Source organism: Aotus nancymaae, unplaced genomic scaffold, assembly GCF_030222135.1.
Source record: "Aotus nancymaae isolate 86718 unplaced genomic scaffold, 86718_ANA_hifiasm-v0.15.2.pri h1tg000007l, whole genome shotgun sequence".
NCBI lineage: Eukaryota > Metazoa > Chordata > Mammalia > Primates > Aotidae > Aotus > Aotus nancymaae.
In genome coordinates, this window is record NW_026988418.1 from 47,377,414 (window position 1) to 47,399,961 (window position 22,548).

The 22,548-nt window shown below is 43.1% G+C and overlaps 2 protein-coding genes across 3 annotated transcripts in view; one reads left to right on the forward strand and one right to left on the reverse strand.

The window, feature by feature from the left end:
• LOC135273421 (spermatogenesis-associated protein 1-like) overlaps window positions 1-1,169 on the forward strand; it is a 36,188-nt gene extending 35,019 nt beyond the window's left edge. Inside the window, 1 exon segment of the mRNA XM_064372571.1 lies at window positions 1,035-1,169. Coding sequence (XP_064228641.1) covers window positions 1,035-1,126 — 92 coding nt within the window. The 3' untranslated portion in view covers window positions 1,127-1,169.
• The window catches only part of CTBS (chitobiase), an 83,587-nt gene that overhangs the window by 26,026 nt on the left and 35,013 nt on the right, over window positions 1-22,548 (reverse strand). The window contains exon 1 of one of the 2 annotated variants that reach the window (XM_012442517.3): window positions 2,720-2,887. The exons of the other annotated variant lie outside the window; for it this stretch is intronic. Within the exon in view, the coding sequence (XP_012297940.2) occupies window positions 2,720-2,887 (168 nt within the window). Of the gene's footprint in view, window positions 1-2,719; window positions 2,888-22,548 lie in introns of those variants that run through there. 2 annotated transcript variants of the gene reach the window in all.

Here is a 22,548-nt window from a genome sequence, read left to right on the forward strand (position 1 = left end):
CTACACCATGGTCAAGCCATGGTGACCCCTGTGATCTGCATGTACATATCCAGAAAAGAAGAAACAATGGCTAGCTCTGCCATTGTTCCTGCCTCAACCTTTCCTGCTTTAACTGATAAGCCAATCTTGTGACACTGAACCTTGGACCTTGTGACACTCCCCTCCCCCTGCAACAAAAGAAGAATAGATAGATCCTGCAGTGCCTGATTAACCAACCTTGAGACATTCCACCACTGTTCTGGCTTAACTGATAAGCTAACCTTGTGACACTGGACCTTGGAGCTTGCAACACCCCTTCCCTCTCCCCACACCCTTGGGCTTGCACAAAACCACTCTGAATGGCTGGGTGGGGTGGCTAACACCTGTAATCCCAGCACTTTGGGAGGCCAAGGTGGTTGGATCACAAGGTCAGCAGATTGAGACCATCCTGGTTAACACAGTGAAACTCCGTCTCTATTAAAAAAACAAAAAATTAGCCGGGCATGGTGGCACGTGCCTGTAGTCCCAGCTACTCCAGAGGCTGAGGCAGGAGAATCACTTGAACCCAGGAGGTGGAGGTTGCAGTGAGCCAAAATAGTGCTACTGCACTCCAGCCTGGGCGACAGTGAGACTCTGTCTCAAAACAAACAAACAACAACAAAAAAAACACCCTGAACTATAACTTCTGTAACTTTCCACTGCTTACCCCAAACCTATAAAACCAACTCCTATCCCACCGCCCTCTGCTGACTCTCTTTTCAGACTCAGCGTACTGGCACCCGGATGAATAAACAGTCTTGTTGCTCACACAAAGCCTGTTTAGGTGGGCTCTTCATTCAGAGCGTGCTTAACAAAAATATAAGGGGAAAATGCCATGTAGTCTAGTCTTTGTGTTTGAAAAACATAGGAAACGCCAGCAGAGGAAAAAGACCATTTACCATGAACATCCACGAGCATAATTTTGCTTCTTTCTATAGTTGGTTTTCAAAGTGCCCACAGATATTGTCTAACCCATTATTGTTTTCTGTTGTTTTGTTTTGTTTTTTTTGAGACAGTATCTTGCTCAGTCGCCCAGACTGGAGTGCAGTGGCGTGACGTCAGCTCACTGCAACCTCCACCTCCCGCTCCACCTCCCAGGTTCAAATGATTCTCCGTCATTAGCCTCCTGAGCAGCTGGGATTACAGGCACTCTCCACCACACCCAGTTAATTTTTGTATTTTTTAGTAGAGACGGTGTTTCACGATGTTGGCCAGGCTGTTCTCGAACTCCCTCAAGTGATCCGCCCGCCTTGGCCTTACAAAATGATTATCAATCTCAAAAAGAGATTGAGAAAATTAAGAAATGTCTGGTTTGGCCGGGCGCGGTGGCTCAAGCCTGTAATCCCAGCACTTTGGGAGGCCGAGGCGGGTGGATCACAAGGTCAAGAGATCGAGACCATCCTGGTCAACATGGTGAAACCCCGTCTCTACTAAAAATACAAAAAATTAGCTGGGCATGGTGGCGCGTGCCTGTAATCCCAGCTACTCAGGAGGCTGAGGCAGGAGAATTGCCTGAACCCAGGAGGTGGAGGTTGCGGTGAGCCGAGATCGCGCCATTGCACTCTAGCCTGGGTAACAAGCGAAACTCCGTCGCAAAAAAAAAAAAAAAAAAAAAAAAAGAAATGTCTGGTTTAACTTTTACAGCTACTGCCCCCACTGCCTCTCCCACCGCACTCGGCCTCAGATTGTTTAAAACTTTTTAATTGGGAGGCCATTATGCTGAAACTGTTCCAGCTGCCCTGGATTTCCTGCTTAAGCAAACTACAGCCCAGTGTAAATAGTGAAGGGAAACTTAAGCTTAACCTATCAGAAACTGCCAACTAGGCAGGAATTTTTCTAACTAGGAATTTTTCCCCAAGTCATAGCTAAATAAGGCAAACAGTCATAGCCAACCAAGTAATTATTTTCCTTTGCTTCCGTGTTCAGCCTATAAAAGCCCATGCTACTAAAGCAGACCTCTTTGAAACCCTTCTGATTTAAGTATTGCCAATTCATAAGTTGTTTTTTGCTCAAATAAACAAGGTTATCCTACTTTGTCTGAAATTTTTCTTTTAATAAGATGTTAGGTTTCTACACTAGGCAGGTTCTCCATAAACACTTTCACCATTTTTATTTCTTCTCCTAAGTCATGTATATATACTTTTTTACTGGCACCTAAGTGCCCATGCCTCAGTTTAATGGACTTGAAGCCTTATAAATTGTTATGCAGATAGAAGAAAAACGTACTGAAAGACCTATTTTTACCACTCTTCTTGGGTGGTTTTGAGATGCTTTAGAGGAAAGGGCGAGTAGGTATAGAAAAGTAAAGGTAAGCAAAATACTCGACATTCTAATGAACTGTCGGGAATCCTGCCATTCTTAGAAACAAGATCCTCATTCTCTTGGAAACACAGAAATGGATTATCCTACCTTGTTTGCTTTTTACACCCAGAGTGCCTCGGCAGAAGCAGAGCAGGGGAATGAAAGGAGCTTTGAACACTCGCATGCCTAGGCAGGCAGTTACAGGCTGTGAGGCCTGTGAGGAGTTAACCCCGAGCTTCCTCATCTATAAATTGAAGGATCTGTAAGCAGGAAGGCCCTCAATGAGTGGTCAAAGCTGGTTTCGGCGGTCACAGCACCTCTCCTTAGGGCTCGGTTCTACTCTTGACAACTTCTTCGTGCCCTGAGGCCCAGACATAAAGGAGCAGGGGAAGGCGCTGACCTCGAAGTCTGGACGGTGGCGGATCGGACGGCAGAGCTCGGGCTCCGGGCACGGGCAGTCGGTCCCGGCCGCGAGCGGCAGCGCCAGCAGCGCCAGCAGCGCTAGACCCAGAACGCCGCGGGGCTGGCGAGCTAGGAGGCGCCAGCGTCGGAGCTGCAGCCGGGACATAGCAGCGGGTCGAAGGGGCCACAGCTTGTTCCCTGCGCCTGGGTGGGCGGGGCCTGCTGTGCCTTGGAGAAGGGAGGGGCGAAGAGGGGGAAGGGGAGGAGCTTCGTGGTGGGGACGGGCGGGACTCTGGGGTGGGGAGGGGCTCAGGGATGGGGCGGGGCTCCGGGGCGGGGCTCCAGGGCTGGCAAAGGTTGGGCGTCGAGCGTCTGGGTCGCTGCGGGTGGGTGAAGTTAAGTGGCTGCTGGAGGGTCTCCGGGGACAGCCAGTGCCTGCAGCGCCGAGAGAGCCGTTCGTGGACTCAAATGGGTATCACCCCTACTGTTTATAATCCTCCCAACAGTCTGCATCTCGTTTTGTCGTGGCTGGTCGGATACTCCTTGTGGAGTCTGAAGGTACAAGGGGATCCCCAAAATAGAGAAATGGGTGTCTTTGGAAGGGCCTACTGAGTAACATGGTTGGAGTAACCAAAAGACTTCTCGTTTTTATTTTGCTAATCAAAAGAAAGCTGGAATACCAAAAATTTTTACTTACAGATAATCAGGTCTGAACTAAGATCGCGGTTTGAATTCAAGCATCTAATTTTGACTACTCTCCTGTTAAAATCAAGTAACAACCTAAACACACAAGGACAAAGAGATAACAACAACAAAATGTTGGAAGCTGGAGAGCACAAGTATGAGTATGACAGGTAAATCAAAAAAATGCGAGATAGTCGAAGGCTGCTCAAGGACTCTGACCGCTAGATCCATTTTCCAGCTTCACGTCTCTGGGCAGCTGCCCCCCTTCCCCACCCACCGGCTCCCCACCCCGGCTGAATTCCCCGGAGGGGGCGAATTCTCTGCTGAGTGGGTACTCCACCTAAAACGGAGAATAAGTGGCTTTATGCCAACTGAAAACTGAAACCCCTTGCTAGGCTGATCAGAATCTGATTAACCTAAGAGGCTGAGCAAAGATACTGACCTCAGGGATTTTCTGAACAAATCATACACCCAGATCACCCTACAGTGAAATTCAAAGTCAAAAGCACCGGCTGTCTACTTGGAGCTTCCTCTCTTTGTACTTAATTTTTCCTTTTAATCATGGACAGCAACCAAGAAAATCCAATCATGTAAAAGGAAGGGACCCAAACAACAGACCAAGGCATATAGAGGAAGCAGATACTGCAGGAAGAACACTTTTTAAAAATCCTCATAGTAGCCCCAGAAAAATAAGAGAAGATGAAGCCACAACAGGGTGCAATAAAAGGGGTAGGGGATTTTTAAAAAGTTATTGGAAATAAGAAAGAAAGAAGTGAAAAAACTATTAGCAGAAGATAACATTAAGGAATGTAGAGCAAAAACTCTGAAAGATAAGAAAATTGGAAAAGCAGTGCACAGGGGATGAAATAATTAAATAATTCTTAAGGATGCTTGAGAAGCAGAGTAGTACAAATGAGAAGAAAGAAGTAATTTAGGCCAGGCACAGTGGTTCATGCCTGTTATCCAAGCACTTTGAAGGCGAAGGCGGGTGGTTGAGGTCAGGAGTTTCAGACCAGCCTGGCCAACATGGTGAAAACTTGTCTCTACTAAAAATATAAAAACTAGCCTGGGGTGGTGGCAGGCGCCTGTAATCCTAGCTACTTGGGAGGCTCAAGCAAGAGAATCGCTTGAACCAGGGAGGCAAAGTTTGCAGAGATCATACCACTGCACTCCAGCTTCAGTGACAGAGCGAGACTCTGTCTCAAAAAAAAAAAAAAAAGAAAAGAAAAGAAGTAAGTAATTATCAAGGCTCTCAGGACTGAAGAATATGAGTTTTCAGAATGAAAAACTGGGCCAGGTGCTGTAGGTGACACCTGCAGTCCCAGCACTTTGGCAGGCCGAGGCAGGAGGATCGCTTGAGGCCAGGAGTTTGAGACCAGCCTGGGGAACATAGACCCTGTCTCTACAAAAAAATCAGAAGCAAAAAAATTAGCCCTGTTTGCCAGTGTGGTGTTAAAAGCTTATAGTCCCAGCTGCTTGGGAGGCTGAAATGAGAGGACTGCTTGAGGCCAGGAGGGTGAGGCTGATGTGAAGTGTGATCACACCACTGCACTGGGTGACAAAACAAGATCCTGTCTCAAAAGAAAAAAAGCTAAAAAAAAAAGTACAATTGAACCACCATAACCAGAGGTTCCACATCCATGGTTTTAACCAATGTCAGATAACAAATATAGCAATTTAAAAATACAGTAATAGCAACTGTCAACATAGCATTACATTGTGTTATAATCTAGAGTTTACTTAAAGCATACAAGAGGATGTTCATAGATTATGCTATTTTACATAAAGGACTTGAGCATCCATGGATTTTGGTATCTGGGAGTCCTGGAACCAATCCCCCATTATACTGAAATATAACTATGTTGTTAATATGGATGGTTGCATTGAATCAAATTTTCAAGAAAAAAGCCTTCTGACTCATAGGATCAGACTGTATTCTGTGACGCAGAAGAAAACACATATGTATCTGTGTTGGGGATCCCTATGATCACCCCCAGGTTCAGTGATGCACTAAAAGAACTCATAGGACTCAGTTGTACTCACAGTTAAGATTTATTACAGCAGAAGAATATAAAGCAAAAGCAGCAAAGGGAAAAAGTGCACAGGAAAAAGGCAGGAGGAAGCCAAGCACAAGCATCACGTTGTGACAACATGTGTGAAGTGTTGTCTTCTCTAACGGAAGCTCATTAGAGACTCAGGGAACAGCGGGAACACTCCCAAATCCACCTAGAGGTCAACCTTTAGGAAGCAGGACTTTCTGAAGATAGCAGTCTTAGGCCTGTTAGGGTAACTCTTTTCTGCATACTACCCAAATGAGGAATTCCTGCATATTTGTATTGAATTCTCTATTGGTGCTGTATGTTCTGTGGGTTTTGACAAATGTATAATGATGTGTATCTATCACTATAGTATCATACAGAATAGTTTCACTGCCCTCAAAATTATCTGTGCTCCATCTATTCATTCCTCTCTCCCTGCTAACCACGGGCATCCACAGATTTTTACACTGTCTTTATGGTTTTGCCTTTTCCAGAATGTCACATAGTTGGAATCTTACAGTTTATATAGCCTTTCAGATTGGCTTTTTTCACTTAGTAATGTGCATTTATGGTTCCTCTGTGTCCTTTCATGACTCGATAGCTCATTTCTTTTTAGCACTGAATAGTATTTCATTGTTTGGATGTACTATGGTTAATTCATTCACCTACCGAAGGACATCTTGCAGTGATTTGATGAAGCTCACAGCAGCCTCCATCTCTTGGGCTCCAGCAATCCTCTCACCTCAGCCTCCTAAGTAGCTAGGACTACATGCACATGCCACCATGCCTGGCATTTTTTGTTTTTTAGTAGAGACAAGGTTTTGCTATGTTGCTCAGGCTGGTCTTGAACTCCTATGCTCAAGTAGTCCTTCTGTCTTGGCCTCCCAAAGTGCTAGAATTACAGGCATGAGCCGCTGCACCCAACTCAATGTTATAACATTTTTAAGCATAGTGGAAATTTTTGTATTTGACAACTGAACCACATAGAACTAAATGTTTTATTGAAACCATTCACAATTCTAACACTATATCCATCTAGTTGATCCATTGATTCATGGTAGCATGCCATAGAGCAAATAACAAATTTATAATAGCTACGTAAAATATAAAATATTTAGTAATAAATATAATGTGCAAGAATACAAAGCTTCTACATAGAAAAGTATAAAACACTATGGAAATGTTAGAAAATCTAAGCAAATAAAACATGTACTATTTGTTGGGGAAGGAGGGTTGTTGTTTGTTTCATTTTTCTTTTTGCTGTTTAGTTTTGGTGGAATTTGACAAGCTGATTTTAAAATTTATAGGAAAATACAAAAATAATTATGGCATTTCTCAAGAACAAGGCAGGAAGTCTTCTATATGGTATCAAGACTTAAAAAGATTAAGTGATTAATTCCACTCATTATTGGTGCAAGGATAAACAAATGAACCAATGGTACAGAGTAGAGAACTCATAACAGATCCATGTGTATACACTTGATTAATGACAAAGGAATCACTGCAGCGCAGCAGAAAAAAGATAATGTTGTCACAACTGGTTATCAATATGGAAAAAAATGGAAACTTGACCTCTACCTCCCACCATATACAAACAACTCTAGGTGATTTCTAGATGATATATAGTGTTAGAATTGTGAATGGTTTTAATAAAACATTTAAATGTAAAAGGCAAAACAACAAAATTATTAGAAAATAATATAGGAGAATATTTTCATGATCTCTAGAGAATAATCTCTTAAATGAAGCCCCAGAAGTATTAACTACAAAGGGAAAAAATCAATACATTTGGCTACTCAATATTTAAGAACTGTTTATCAAAAAACACAAAAGTAAAAAGCCACAGTGCGGAAGAAGGTATTATTTGTAAAATATATAACCGACAATGGACTGGTGTGAAGAATATACAAAGAATTCATACAAATTTAAAGAAAAAGGTAAACAATCTAGAGAAAAATGGGTAGGAAATCAGACACTTTACAAAAGAGGATATCTAAATGTTCAATAAACATATGAAAAGATGCTTAATCTTGGTAACCAGGGAAATGTGAACTAAAACCACAGTAAGACACCACTACATATTCATTGAAATGGCTAAAATTCGAAAGACTGATAATACCAGCTATTGACAAAGATGTGAAACAAAGAAATTTATATATGGCTGGTGGTAGAGTATAAAATAATATAATCATTTTGAAAAATAATATGGCATTGTTTACTGAACTTTAAGGTACACATCCTCCATGAACCAGAAGTTCTGCTTCATAGAAATGAATGAATGTATGTGCCATACATAGAAACATGGCATCCCTTAAATGCAGAAAAGGCATTAGATAAAATTCAGTATTGGTTCACCGTAAAAATTCCTAGTAAATTGGGAATAGAAGGAACAATACAAAAAGATCCCAAATCATTAAACATCATACTCAATGGGGATATCATAATAGCTTTCCCCTTAAAATCAAGAACAAGTAAAGGTGCTCATCATCACCACTTCTAATCAGCATTGTACTTACCAGAGAACACAGATGAAAGAAATAAATGGAATAAGCATTGAAAAGAAAGAAACAGTCATTATTCACTAATGATAAAAATACCTACATAGAAAACCTAAAAGATAAAAGAATCCTGAATACTAGACATAAGAGTTTAGCAAGGTTGCTGTATATTAAGTCAACCTAAATCAATTGCACTACAAATAGAAAACTAATTTTAAAAAGATACTATATATAATAGCTACATATATATGGAACTTAAGGACAAATACGACATGTCTATTTGTGCAAATGTTTATGGAGAAAATTCTAAAACTTACTGAAAGACATTAAAGAAGACCTAAGTACATTTTTAAACATTTATTTAATTTTTTTAAAAAGTCTTTTTCTTTTCTAAGAGAAATGGGAAGAAAACCTTTGGAAGGTTTTAGGCAGGGAAGTAGCTTAATCTCATTTACATTTTTAGAAGATCATTCTGACTGGTGTATGAAAGATGATTGTAAAAAGGCTTGTGAAGAAGAGCAGACAAGCTATTGGAGTGCAGGTCCAGGGCTAATATTTAGCTGGCAAATAAAGGTACTGCTGCCTGGATTCTTTATGGCCAGCATTTGCTGACTGGATGCAGTTTCTAGTTGGTTGGTACCATGCTGTGCCATTAGCAGTTGTTAAATATTTTGATTATTTCCCAGTGTTCCCATGAGATTTCCAGGTGGCTCAAACCAGGGTGACTGCAGTGGTCATCAGGATATATTGGTTGATAAAGGATATCTTTGGAGGAGCAGCTGAGAAGACTCGCTGATGTGGTAGATGTGGGGGTTGGAGGAAAGAGAAGAATCAAGGACAATGACGTTGTCTGTCTTCTCCACTAGCCTGTGCACTTCTTGAGAGCAGGGATGACCCCTGGTGCAGTTTTATCTCCAGCACCTATCCCTCTACCTGGCACTAAGAGGGTAAGAACATTTCTGCTAAATGAAATTGCTACATGGGGATGTGAGTGCAGAGTATAGAGGTGTTAGTGTGGTCTAAGAGTGAGCACTGTAAGATAAGAAAAAACAAGCAAGAATCAAATCCTTTATAAATAGTCTAAATAGGACCAAGATCTCAGATGACCATCCCACTAGGAGTGGGGTAGAAAGTTAGTGAAATTTTTGTTCTGTAGAGATGGAGGTCTCACTGTTTCCCAGGCTGGTCTCAAATTCCTCCTACCCTCAAGCAAGCCTCCAACCTCATCCTGCCAAAGCACTAGATGTGAGCCACTGCACCTGGCCACTTAGTGGCATTTGACCCAGGAAAAATTTCAGGATGAAAAGCACTGGGACCTCAGATGGCAGCTGTAAGAGATTCAGTTCCCTGGGACAGTGGGTTACAGGAGTCAGGAAGCCCAACTCCTGAGGAACAATTCAGAAAAGTAATCTCAGAAATAATGGCTTAAGGAATGGAAAAGATAGTACCAGAAATGCTAACAAAGCAGGTTCAGAGTGAAAAAAGTGGCAATGCTGACCTGATAATGGAGGAGCAACACTGGCTGAATCCTATGACTAAGCGTTCATGACATCAAGACCTTCTTATGCTCCTTGCCTAGGACAGAACTGAGCATAACACATGAGAGTTAAGGAAGCCCAGCTGCTGGGGTAGAGAGGCCCTGGGAGTGAGAACCAGGTGGCCTTTTCACCTGTCAGCTGTCTCCTCATTCCAGGAGCCTGCAAGAACCCTGTCGGTGATTTATAACCACTTGCTTAGTATCCCCCAAGCTCAGCACAGTGCTTGGCACACAATACGTGCTTAATAAGTTTTTACTTTTTGTAAAATTTAAAGATTTTTGAAATCCAAAATTTATTGGGTTTGGCACATTTAAGGTCATTTTCTTCCAAATCTCAAAACAGGATGTTAGAAAACCATAAAATTAATGGGATGACATTAGTTTCACATTACCAACTATCCAGTTAAGTATGTTTTGTAATTTCCCAGTGAAAAATAAAATAAATTTAAATAAAGATAGCTCAGAGGTTTTCCTACAGGAACGTGATGTGTGAGCACCGATGTTTCCGCCAGATTCTCTGACTTGTGGATTACTCCATTCATCAACACCAGTGGATCTCAGAAGAAAAGAACATTTTGAAAGTGACTTTATGTCTTTGGAGATGCTCCTCTTTAAACATCAGTAGGAATAAACTTTCTCTTCGTGGCTATAAAGGAAATTAAACACCACAGACCTCATAAAATATAACAATTAAAATACTAATTACAACATATGAGTTTACATTTATTTTAACCCCCCTTCACACCAATAAAAATTTAAAAGTTGTAAATTCCCTTCCCAGAACCAATTATCAGAACAAAGATTTCACTTTAGCTCTCTTAGGAGAAGATAATACTTAAGCTAACTAGAGACAAGAATGAATTAATATATTTCTACTTTTGGTAGATTTGAAAAGTGTAGTTTGAAATACAGTTTCTGAGAGAAAACCAGATTTATTTTCCTCATCCTGAAGTCTTCTTTTTGGTTCCTGGTACCACCATTTTTTTCTTTTGAGATAGTCTCGCTCTGTCGCCCAGGCTGAAGTGTAGTGGCAATATCTCAGCTCACTGTAATGTCTGGGTTCAAGCAATTCTTCTGCCTCAGCCTCCCGAGTAGCTGTTACTATAGATGCATGCCACCACACTTGGCTACTTTTTGTACTTTTAGTAAAGACGGGGTTTCACCATATTGGCCAGGCTGGTCTCGAACTCCTGACCTCATGATTTGCCCGCCTCGGCCTCCCAAAGTGCTGGGATTACAGGCGTGAGCCACCACGCCCGGCCAGTACCACCATTCTTTCATACTCTTATGCTCAATCCCTAGAGAAGATTTTGGCTTTTGTTTTATTTTGTTTAACTGTTTCCTCTCCATTACCTGCTATGACGCTAATTCAAATCCTTCTTAGTTGGTAGTAATGGCCGTGTAAGGCAGAGATGATTCTCAACCCTATTTTACAGATAATCAAAGTAAGCACATCAGACGACTGCCCAAGAAACAAGTGACTGAAATGGTGCGGCTGGGCCTCCACCCTGCTGTCTGGCTGGTCGAGGCCTGCACATGCTCTTAGAGCGGCATCCTGCTTGCGGCCTCCAAGCTTTCCTGGCTGCAGCCTTTCTTCCAGTCTCTTTTAATTACTTAGGCAGATAGTGACAGTGAGGAAGCCCTCCGTAAGGTTTTCCTTTTAATGAAAAGCAGCCCCAAATCATTTTCCTTTCTGACACAGAGCAGCCTGTAAAATGGAGCTGCAGACATAGATGCCGGCAGTTGGGCCAGTCGTGTTCAGAATGGTGGCTCCATCTTCCCTTCTCTGCCAGCCACGTGTACAGTAAGGAGCAGACAAGATGGTGCCTGCCAAGGGGAAAGTTCATTTGCATAATAAGTTTAGGGTGGGCTCCACCAGCCTTTCCCGTGCCCTGTGTAAACATCATACCTGATGGAACCAATCTGTGAGCCCTGGGTAAATCAGACAACGCCTTCTCAAGCCTGACTCTAAAATCCTGAATGTCCAAACCTGCGTGTCTGCCAGCTGATCTTTCCTCTCAGAAGTCCCCTCTCTCTCACTAGAGAGAGAGCTGTTTTCCTTTCTCCTTTCTCTTCTTTTGCCTATTAAACCTCCACTCCTAAACTCCTCATGTGTGTCTGTTTCCTAAATTTTCTTGGTGCGAGATGATGAACCCCGGGTATTTACCCCAGACAAGGTAGCCACTTCACTTAATTCTTAAATTTACCCAGACTGACCTTTCTAATTCCCTGAGGCCACTTGTCATTTTCCTGCTTCAGAACCGGTAGGAACTCCTGAATCAAGTCCAAATTCTTCTCCCAGACTTTGCCATTTCTCTGTGATCTGGCCGAATCTGGACAAGTCAGTATTTCCCCACTGCGGGCCCTTCTCTGCAGCCGGGTGGTCAGCACTTGGCCTCCTTTGTGCCTCAAACTGCAAGCTTCCCTCCCTCTTCAGCCTATTGGCTTCACTCTAGTTTCAGCCTTCTGTGCTTTATCGTTTCTCCTGCTGCACTCAGGTGCCTCCCTACAACTTCAGAGTCTTAACTGATCTCTAATGGTTTCATTTGTGTCAGTCTTAGCTCCCCCAAAAGAGACTCAGAGCCAATAGCAGTGGTTCTCAAAATGTAGTCCCTGACCTGAAGCATCAGTGTCACCCAGGTACCAGTTAGATGCACACCTTGATCTTCACCCCAGATGCACTGAATGAAGAATGCTCTTAACCTGAGCATGCATCAGAATCTCCTGAAGGGCTTGTTAAACTCAGATGACTGGACCTACTCTTACAATCTCTGGTATAGTAGGACCAGAACGGGGCCAGAAATATTTGCATTTCTAAAAGCTTTCCAGGCAATGCTGATGCAGCTAATCTAGGGACCACACTTTGAGAACTCGTTGCTATGAAATTTGGCATGGAGCTTCAGTAGATACTTTTAATTAGAACAGAATATTTTGGTGGTTTTCCATCCAAAATCTGATTTCTGTTTCAAGGATTGATTATAGACTGCTGGGATGACACTTCATGTTTGAATCTAGGTGGAATTTCTACTTATTGAAATGGTTTTAGAGGCTGGGTGGTGTAAGTGCTCTAATGCAGGTTTTAATCTGGCAGCTGGGGCAGATTAAAAATACAGTGTAAAATGCGGAGCAGTGAACTCTGCTCCAAGGATGCAACATCCTTTTACTCGTTTCAGTCTCAAAACAACCCATGAGGCGGGTTCCATTATTATCATTTGTAGTTTACAAACGAACAGTCACCAGAGCTTAAATAAAAGAAGGTTTCATATGGGTAGTAAGGTTGGAGCTAGAATTTGAACTATGCAATGTAGGTCCAAAGTCCGTGTTCTTTTTGTGTGTGTGTGTGATGGAGTTTCGCTGTTGTCACCCAGGCTGGAGTGTAATGACGCAATCTTGGCTCACTGCAATGTCAGCTTCCCTGGTTCAAGCTATTCTCCTGCCTCAACCTCCCTAGTAGCTGGGATTACAGGCACCCTGCACCACACCTGGTTAATTTTTGCATTTTTGGTAGAAATGGGGTTTCATCACGTTGGCCAGGCTGGTCTTGAACTCCTGACCTCAAGTGATCTGCCCGCCTTGGCCTCCCAAAGTGCTGGGATTACAGGTGTGAGCCATTGCACCCAGCCAAAGTCTATGATCTTAACAGTTGTGCCATGCAGTCTCAATTTCCTAGTTACAAGAGCAAGGCTCAAGCTGCTGAGGCACATGGGAGCCTCAATCCTCCCTGCCTTTGAGCAAGTAACCTGTCAGCTTAGATGGAGGTGCCCAGCATCCCAGGGCCATTTTCAGTAACCACAATAGCTCTCTTTTGGTAGATGGTGATGCAGGATCTTTACTCCTAAGCTTAGCTAATGCTTGGGTTCTTGTCCTATGACCAGGAAAAATTAGGCACATGGACACATTAAAAGGTGAGAGAGCAGAATTTATTAAAAGAAAGCTCTCAGTGGCCAGGCACGGTGGCTCATGCCTGTAATCCCAGCACTTTGGGAGGCAGAGGTGGGCAGATCACGAGGTCAAGAGTTCAAGACCAGCCTGACCAACATGGAGAAACTCTGTCTCTACTAAAAATGCAAAAATTAGCTGGGCGTGGTGGCCGGCGCCTGTAATCCCAGCTACTCAGGAGGCTGAGGCAGGAGAAACGCTTGAACCTGGGAGGCAGAGATTGCAGTGAGCCAAGATCGAGCCACCACACTCCAGCCTGGGTGACAGAGCAAGACTCCAACTCAAAAAAAAAAAAAGCTCTCAGCAAAAAAGTGGGGGTCTGACCAACAGTCTCCCACCTCACAAATTGAATACCAGGCCACCACACATGAGCTGAAGAGTCCAGGCTCCTCCCCATTGCACAAGGCACAAATTCCCAGGGATTCCACCCCACTCTCCCAGTGCACAGGTGGGCCCCAGTCCATTGCGGGTATGACCAGACAAAGCGCTGGGCAGGTTCCCTCATCTGCACAAAAGCATCTGATGCAAACACTTGTGAGGCGAGTCAGAGATTCTCCAGGTACCCTTCCTTAGCTGCCTCCTGCATCTATCAATGGTAATTTAAGTTAGATAACATGCCTATGCCTACAGTCTATTTTACTAAGATGGAGAAAACAGTTACCATTAGGGTGACTCTGGCAAGTGCTGCTTCCTCTGAGCTGACATGCCTTAATTCTCTCTGCTGATTAATGTCACCACCCTGACACTGCCTAACACTCTGTTGGCAGCATGAGCCAGGATGGCTTCTAGAATCTCCATGGGCCGTCCTCATCACAGCTTTGAATAGCAGCTCTCAAAGTTCCACCTTACATCCATCTTTCCCTCCCTGTAAGAAGTGCTTTTCAGCCTTTGCTTGGGTCTTCCAGTATAATAAGCTCACCATGCCACTAAGCAGCCCAGCGTATTTCAAGGGAACTAATAATTACACAAATAGCTTTTTTACCTTGAGTTGGAAATTGTCTACAGTAACTCAAATTGGTCCTGACTCGACCTCTTGGGGACCCCCAGAACAACTATGATCCTCTTTCCACATAGTACTCTTTCTGTACTTGATGATGAACAGCCAACATTTCCTCCTCCTTTGCTTCCTAAATCTTCGCTTTCCTAGGCTACATAAATCAATTTCTATCTATTGTTCCTGATATAACATAATTTCCTTTTACCATCTCATCCTCAACCATCCCACCCACGTTCCTTTTTGATGAGCTCTAAGGGTGCAGTGCAAAGCCAATCTGTAGAGTGCAGGTCAGGCATGATCTGCTCAATGCAGCATACAGCAGAATTGCTGCCTCCTATTAGCTGACCTGCTTTAATGCCTTATGGGCATTAGTGATTTCTTAGCTTTCTGGGCAGCCATACTCCTGTTGGTTCATTGTAAATTCATGATCAATGAGGCCCTGTGCTCTGTCTAGTTGAGAAGAAGTATTGTTCAACCAGATCTCTTTCAATTCATCTTTTGGCCATACAGTAAACTTGTTTAAGAAATGACTGTACATTCTTCCCTTGAAATTATGTTTTATGTCCAGGTGTGGTGGCTCACACCTGTAATCCCAGCACTTTGGGAAGCCTAGGCAGGCGGATCACAAGGTCAGGAGTTCGAGACCAGCCTCACCAACATGGTGAAACTCCATCTCTACTACTAAAAATACAAAACTTAGCCAGGCATGGTGGCACGCGCCTGTAATCCCAGCTACTCAGGAGGATGAGGCAGGAGAACTGCTTGAACCCAGGAGGCAGAGTTTGCAGTGAGCCAAGATCGTGCCACTGTACTCCAACCTGAGTGACAGAGCGAGACTCTATTTCAAAAAAAGAAAAAATAATTATGTTTTATTTGAGCCAATCCATCCTGAAATGCAAAGACTCAGAAACGATGTGTCTTTGTGTACTTTGATTAGAGAAGTTTAGTAAACAGATTGACAACCTGTAAACACAACACTTTGAAATGGCTTTTGTTGGCATGGATGACCACTGAAAAAGTGTCCACTTAGCAGCTGCCAAATAATGGAAACCAACACAGACTGAGACTCCGTGGCGGCCAGGCCTTCTGTTGATGCACCAGGATTGGCTGAAGTGAGAAGCCACTAGAAGCCTCTTGATAGGCCATGCGTAGCTCACCTTTATGACTTTTTGCCACAGCTCACACACTGGGAGGACAGTCACAATATTTCATTTGATGTCTCTATTAGTTTACTAGGACTGCCACAACAAAGTACTACAAACTGGGTGTCTTATAAAACAAATGTATTGTCTCACAGTTCTGGAGGCCAGAAATCCAAAATCAAGGTGTTGGCAGAGTTGGTTCCTTCTGAGGGCTATGAGAGAAGGATCCATTCCAGGCCTCTTCTTTTTGGCTTGTAAGCGGTCATTCTCATGTTCAGATGGTATCCTCCCTGTATATGTGTCTGTTTCCAAATTTTCCCTTTTTATAAGGATACCAGTCACACTGGAATAGAGCCCACCCTAATGACTTCATTTTAACTTGATAAAGACCATATCTCCAGCTGAGTGTGGTGGCTCATGCCTGTAATCCCAGCACTTCAGGAGGCCGAGGCAGGTGGATCATGAGGTTAGGAGTTTGAGACCAGCCTGGCCAACATGGTGAAACTCCATCTCTACTAAAAATACAAAAATTAGCCAGGCGTGGTGACACGTGTCTGTAATCACAGCTACTTGGGAGGCTGAGGCAGGAGAATTGCTTGAACACAGGAGGCAGAGGTTGCAGTGAGCTGAGATTGTGCCATTGCAGTGAGCTGAGATCTTGCCATTGCACTCCAGCCTGGGCAACAAGAAAGAAAGATTCCGTCTAAAAAACAAAACAAAACGGTGGCTCAGGCTCATGCCTGTAATCCCAGCACTTTGGAAGGCCAAGGCTGGCAGATCACAAAGTCAAGAGATCGAGACCATATCCTGGCCAACATGGTGAAACCCCATCTCTCCTAAATATATAAAAATTAGCTGAATGTAGTGGCACATGCCTGTAGTCTCAGCTACTTGGGAACTTGAGAGGCTGAGGCAGGAGAATCACTTGAACCTGGGAGGCAGTGATTGCAGTGAGCCGTGATTTCACCACTGCACTCCAGCCTGGTAACAGAGCGAGACTCTGTCTAGAAAAAAACCCCACCATATCTCCAGACAAATAAGGTGATATTCTGAGGTATTAGGGGTTAGGACTTCAAGATATGAATTTGGAGGAGCATAGGGGGACACACAATTCAACCCCTAAGAGTATTCATGCACATGTACCAGTCAACTTGGAATGTCGGTCTCTTCTACAGGGCTCAAGATTCTAGGGAGTCAGGAACAGAACTCTCCAGTATTCTGGTTGATTTTTAAATATTAAAATTTTGCTTTAATTGTCACAGAGACTATGATGATGGTGAAGTTGATGGTGAGGCTAACTGTGGAGAGGATAGTCATGGTAGTAGCAATTAAGAACCGCATTTCAGTACTGTGCACAGAATAGCATAATGGTGGCCTAAAAGAACTGCCAGGCTTCAATGTGCTCCACATGTTTCCACAGCCAGAAACATACATCCCTATAAGGCAGGGGTTAGGTCAATTAATCAAACTTAATTTTATAGAGAGCTAACATGTCTGTCTGCAAATAACATTTCTGGTTCTTAGTGTATTGATCTTTATCATCCTACAATTCCATTGGTATTTGTGCACTCTTTCAGTACCTTTAATTTTGGACAGAATCAAAAGACTTGAATTCTACTCCAGATCTAACTCTTTAACAGCTATATGGCCCCAGGAAAATTACCTTACCTCACCAGTTATTCAAAAGAGGAATAAAAAAAAAATAATAAAAATAAATAAATGAATAAATAAAGAAAAGAGGAAAGACAGAAAGAAATTCAGGTTCTGGATTATGCATTCATTTCTGGATTCAGTTAGTATAACTCAGTCCTTCTGAGGCTGACAACTTGTGGTAACCAAGGAAGTCAAGGTGATGCAAGGTCAGCTCCAGGGCAGCAGTCATTGCTGTCTTGCCCACTATGCCCCTGCCTGACGCTGTACCTAAGTCTCAAGTGGGATTTTCATAGATTGCAAAATCTAAGGCAACTTACACACCCATTTCATTACAGGGATGTGTTCTGTGTGTCCACAGATGTATCAGTTTCCTAGTGGCATGCATTCTTTCCTGAACTATTCAGGAGAAATCCTGTCAGCACATGAAATGTGTTGTATAAATTCAGTGATAAACTGGTGAAGGACCCTGCTATGTTCACCAAACTAATGTTGATCAGGATAGTCAATTTGCTCTCTTAGCATAAAAGTGGCATTTGGCGCTGGGCGCAGAGGCTCATGCCTGTAATCCCAGCACTTTGGGAGGCTGAGGCGGATGGATCACGAGGTCAAGAGATAGAGACCATCCTGGTCAACATGGTGAAACCCCGTTTCTACTAAAAATACAAAAAATTAGCTGGGCATGGTGGTGCGTGCCTGTAATCCCAGCTACTCAGGAGGCTGAGGCAGGAGAATTGCCTGAACCCAGGAGGTGGAGGTTGCGGTGAGCCGAGATCGCACCATTGCACTCCAGCCTGGGTAACAAGAGCGAAACTCCATCTCAAAAAAAAAAAAAAAGTAGCATTTGGAATATTAGCAATTCAAGGAACAAGGGTGACATTTCCCTTCATATCTGTTGCTGTTAATGATATAATAATGATCACAAACAATATTACTAATAATTAAAAATGTCAGTTTTTTTCATCCATATCAAAGAGGTTTCTGGTTATTTTGTTCTCATTAATTAGATGTAAATGGGCCCTATTTCCCATCCTTTTAATTCTATGAATAACCACCATATGGTAAGATACTTACCTTGCAAGAATGAACAACTGGACTTTATCAAATAAACCTGGGCCAAATGATGCAAATCATGCTGTATACGGTTCTAATGCTGGGTTTTCCTCAGTTCCTTTGCTTTCCAAAAGGAGTCTACCTGCCTTCAGAATTCTTCATGTGATCATTACACTGGAAAAATCCAGCAGCTAGGGACTAAAGTGGACCCTCAGCAAACCACAGCAGCCCTACAGAAGTGGCCAGACTGTTAAAGAAAAACAAACAGAAAACAACAACGGCAACAACAAAACCCCAAAAAACCTCACCCAAAGGTCACCAACCTCAAAGGTCGAAGGTAGATAACCCCACAAAGCTGAGAAATAATCAATGCAAAAATACTGAAATGAAATTCCTCCAAATGACCACAACACCTCCCAGCAAGGGCTAGAACTGGGCTGAGGCTGAGATGGATGAAATGACAGAAGTAGGCTTCAGAAGGTGGGTAATAACAAACTGAGCTAAAGGACTGTGTTGTAGCCCAATGCAAACAAGGTAAGAATATGATAATACATAAGCTGAGAGCCAAAATAGCCAGTTTCGAGAGGAACATAACTGAACTGTTAGAGCTGAAAAAGACACTAAAAGAACTTCACAACGCAATCTGAACTATTTTTTAAATTTATTTTTCTTTTATCTTTTTATTTTTTTCCCAGTCTCAGGTATTCTGTTAAATGTGAACTATTAATAGCAGAATAAACCAAGCAGATGAAAGAATCTCAGAGCTTGAAGCCTATCTTTCTGAAATAAGACAGGCAGATAAGAATAGAGAAAAAATAATGAAAAGGATGAACAAAACCTTTAAGGAATATGATATTATGTAAAGAGACTGAATCTATGATTGGGGTACCTGAAAGAGATCAGGAGAACGGAACCAAGTTGGAAAACTTAAGTATATTAACCAGGAGAACTTCCCCAACCTAGCAAGACAGGCCAACATTCAAATTCAGGAAATTCAGAGAACCTCAGTAAGATAATCCACTGGAAGGTCATCCCAAGACACATAATTATCAGATTATCCAAGGTCAAAATGAAAGAAAAAATGTAGGACAGCCAGAGAGAAAGATCAGGTCACCTACAAAGGGAACCTCATCAGACTAACAATGGACTTCTCAGCAGAAACTCTACAATCCAGAAGAGATAGGGAGCCAATATTCAACATTTTTAAAGAAAATAATTTCCAACCCAGAATTTCATATCTGGCTAAACTAAGCTTCATAAGCAAAGGAGAATGCTGAGGGAATTTGTTACCACAAGACCTGCCTTGCAAGAGTTCCTGAAGAAAGCACTAAATACAGATAACACTAAATAAGGAAAAACCGTTATAGCCACTACAAAAACACACTGAAGTACACAGACCAGTGACACTATGAAGCAACCACATAAACAAGTCTACAGAGACCTGACAAAATGGCCAAATAGGACCAGCTCTGGTCTGGAGCTCCCAGCGAGATCAACGCAAAAGATGGGTAATTTCTTCATTTCTAACTGAGGTACCTGGCTCATCTCACTGGGACTGGTTAGACAGTGGGTGCAGCCCACAGAGGGTGAGCCAAAGCAGGGTGGAGGGATGCCTCATCCGGGAAGTGCAAGGGGGTCAGGGAGCTCCCTAGCCTAGCCAAAAGAAGCCCGGAGGGACTGTGCCATGAGGAGCAGCACACCGTGGCCCAGATACTATGCTTGCCCATGGTCTTTGCATCCCGGAGATCAGGAGATTCCCTCCAGTGCCTACACCAGCAGGGCCCTGGATTTCAAGAACAAAACTGGGTGGCCATTTGGGCAGACACCAAGCTAGCTGCAGGACTTTTTCTCATACCCTAGCAACGCCTGGAGCACCAGCAAAATGGAACCGTTCACTCCCCTGGAAAGGAGGCTGAAACCAGGGAGCCAAGTGGTCTAGCTCAGCAGATCCCACCCCCATACAGCCCAGCAAGCCAAGTTCCACTGGCTGGAAATTCTCACTGCCAGCACAGCAGTCTGAAGTTGACCTGGGATGCTCGAGCTTGGTGTGGGGAGGGGTGTGTGCCATTACTGAGGCTTGAGTAAGCGGGTTTTCCCCTCACAGTGTAAACAAAGCCACAGGGAAGTTCCAACTGGGCAGAGCCCTCCACAGCTCAGCAAAGCTGCTGTAGCCAGACTACCTCCAGATTCCTCCTCTCAGAGCAGGGCATCTCTGAAAAAACAGCAGCAGGCCCAGTCAGGGGCTTATAGACAAAACTCCCATCTCCCTGGGACAGAGCATCTGGAAGAAGGGGTGGCTGTGGGCGCAACTTCAGCAGACTTAAACATCCCTGCCTGCCGGTTCTGTGTAGTGGATCTCCCAGCACAGCATTCAAACTCTGCTAAGGGTTAGACTGCCTCCTCAAGTGGGTCCCTGATCCCCGTGTATCCTGACTGAGAGATACCTCCCAGCAGGGAACAACAGACACCTCATACAGGAGAGCTCTAGCTGGCATCTGGCAGGTGCCCCTCTGGGACGAAGCTTCCAGAGGAAGGACCAGGCAGCAAACTTTGCTGTTCTGCAGCCTCTGCTAGTAATACCCTGGCATACAGGGTCTGGAGTGGACCTCCAGCAAACTCCAGCAGACCTGCAGCAGAGGGGCCTGTTAGACGGAAAACTAACAAACAGAAAGGAATACCACCAATACCAACAAAAAGGACCTCCACACATAGACCGCATCTGAAGGTCACCAACATCAAAGACCAAAGGTAGATAAATCCATGAAGATGGGGAGAAACCAGCACAAAAAGGCTGAAAATTCCAAAAACCAGAACACTTCTCCAAAGGATCACAACTCCTCACCAACAAGGGAACAAAACTGGACAGAGAATGTGTTTGACAAATTGACAGAAGTAAGCTTCAGAAGGTGGGTAATAACAATCTCCACCGAGCTAAAGGAACATGTTCTAACTCAATGCAAGAAAGGTAAGAACCTTGAAAAAAGGTTAGAAGAATTGCTAACTAGAATAACCAGTTCAGAGAAGAACATAAATGACCTGATGGAGCTGAAAAACAGCACAAGAACTTTGTGAAGCTTACACAAGTATCAATAGGTGACTTGATCAAGCAGAAGAAAGGATATCAGAGATTGAAGATCAACTTAATGAAATAAAGGGTGAAGACAAGATTAGAGAAAAAAGAATGAAAAGGAACAAATAAAGCCTCCAAGAAATATGGGACTATGTGAAAAGACAAAACCTATGTTTGATTGCTGTACCTGAAAGTGATGAGGAGAATGGAACCAAGTTGGAAAACACTCTTCAAGATATTATTGAGGAGAACTTCCCCAACCTAGCAAGACAGGCCAACACTCAAATTTAGGAAATACAGAGAACACCACAAATAAACTCTTTGAGAAGAGAAACCCCAAGACACATAATCCTCAGATTCACCAAGGTTGAAATGAAGGAAAAAATGTTAAGGGCAGCCAGAGAGAAAGGTCAGGTTACCCACAAAGGGAAGCCAATCAGACTAACAGTGGATCTCTCAGCAGAAACCTTACAAACCAGAAGAGAGTGGGGGGCAATATTCAACATCCTTAAGGAAAAGAATTTTCAACCCTGAATTTCATATCCAGCCAAACTAAGCTTCATAAGGGAAGGAGAAATAAAATCCTTAACAGACAAGCAAATGCTGAGAGATTTTGTCACCACCAGGCCTGCCTTACAAGAGCTCCTGAAGGAAGCACTAAACATGGAAAGGAATAACCAGTACCAGTCATTGCAAAAACATACCAAATTTTAAAGATCATCAACACTATGAAGAAACTGAATCAACTGATGGACAAAATAACCAGCTAGCATCATAATGACAGGATCAAATTAACATATAACAATATTAACCTTAAATGTAAATGGGCTAACAGTCCTAATTAAAAGACACAGACTGGCAAATTGAATAAAGAGTCAAGACCCATTGGTGTGCTGTATTCAGGAGACCCATCTCACATGCAGAGACACACATAGGCTCAAAATAAAGGGATGGAGGAATATTTACCAAGCAATTGGAAAGAAAAAAAAGCAGGGGTTGCAATCCTAGTCTCTGATAAAACAGACATTAAACCAACAAAGATCAAAGGAAACAAAGAAGCCCATTATATAATGGTAAAGGGATCAATGCAACAAGAAGAACTAACTACCCTAAATATATATGCACCCAATATAGGAGCACCCAGATTCATAAAACAAGTTCTTAGAGACTTACAAAGAGACTTAGACTCCCACACAATAATAATGGGAGACTTTAACA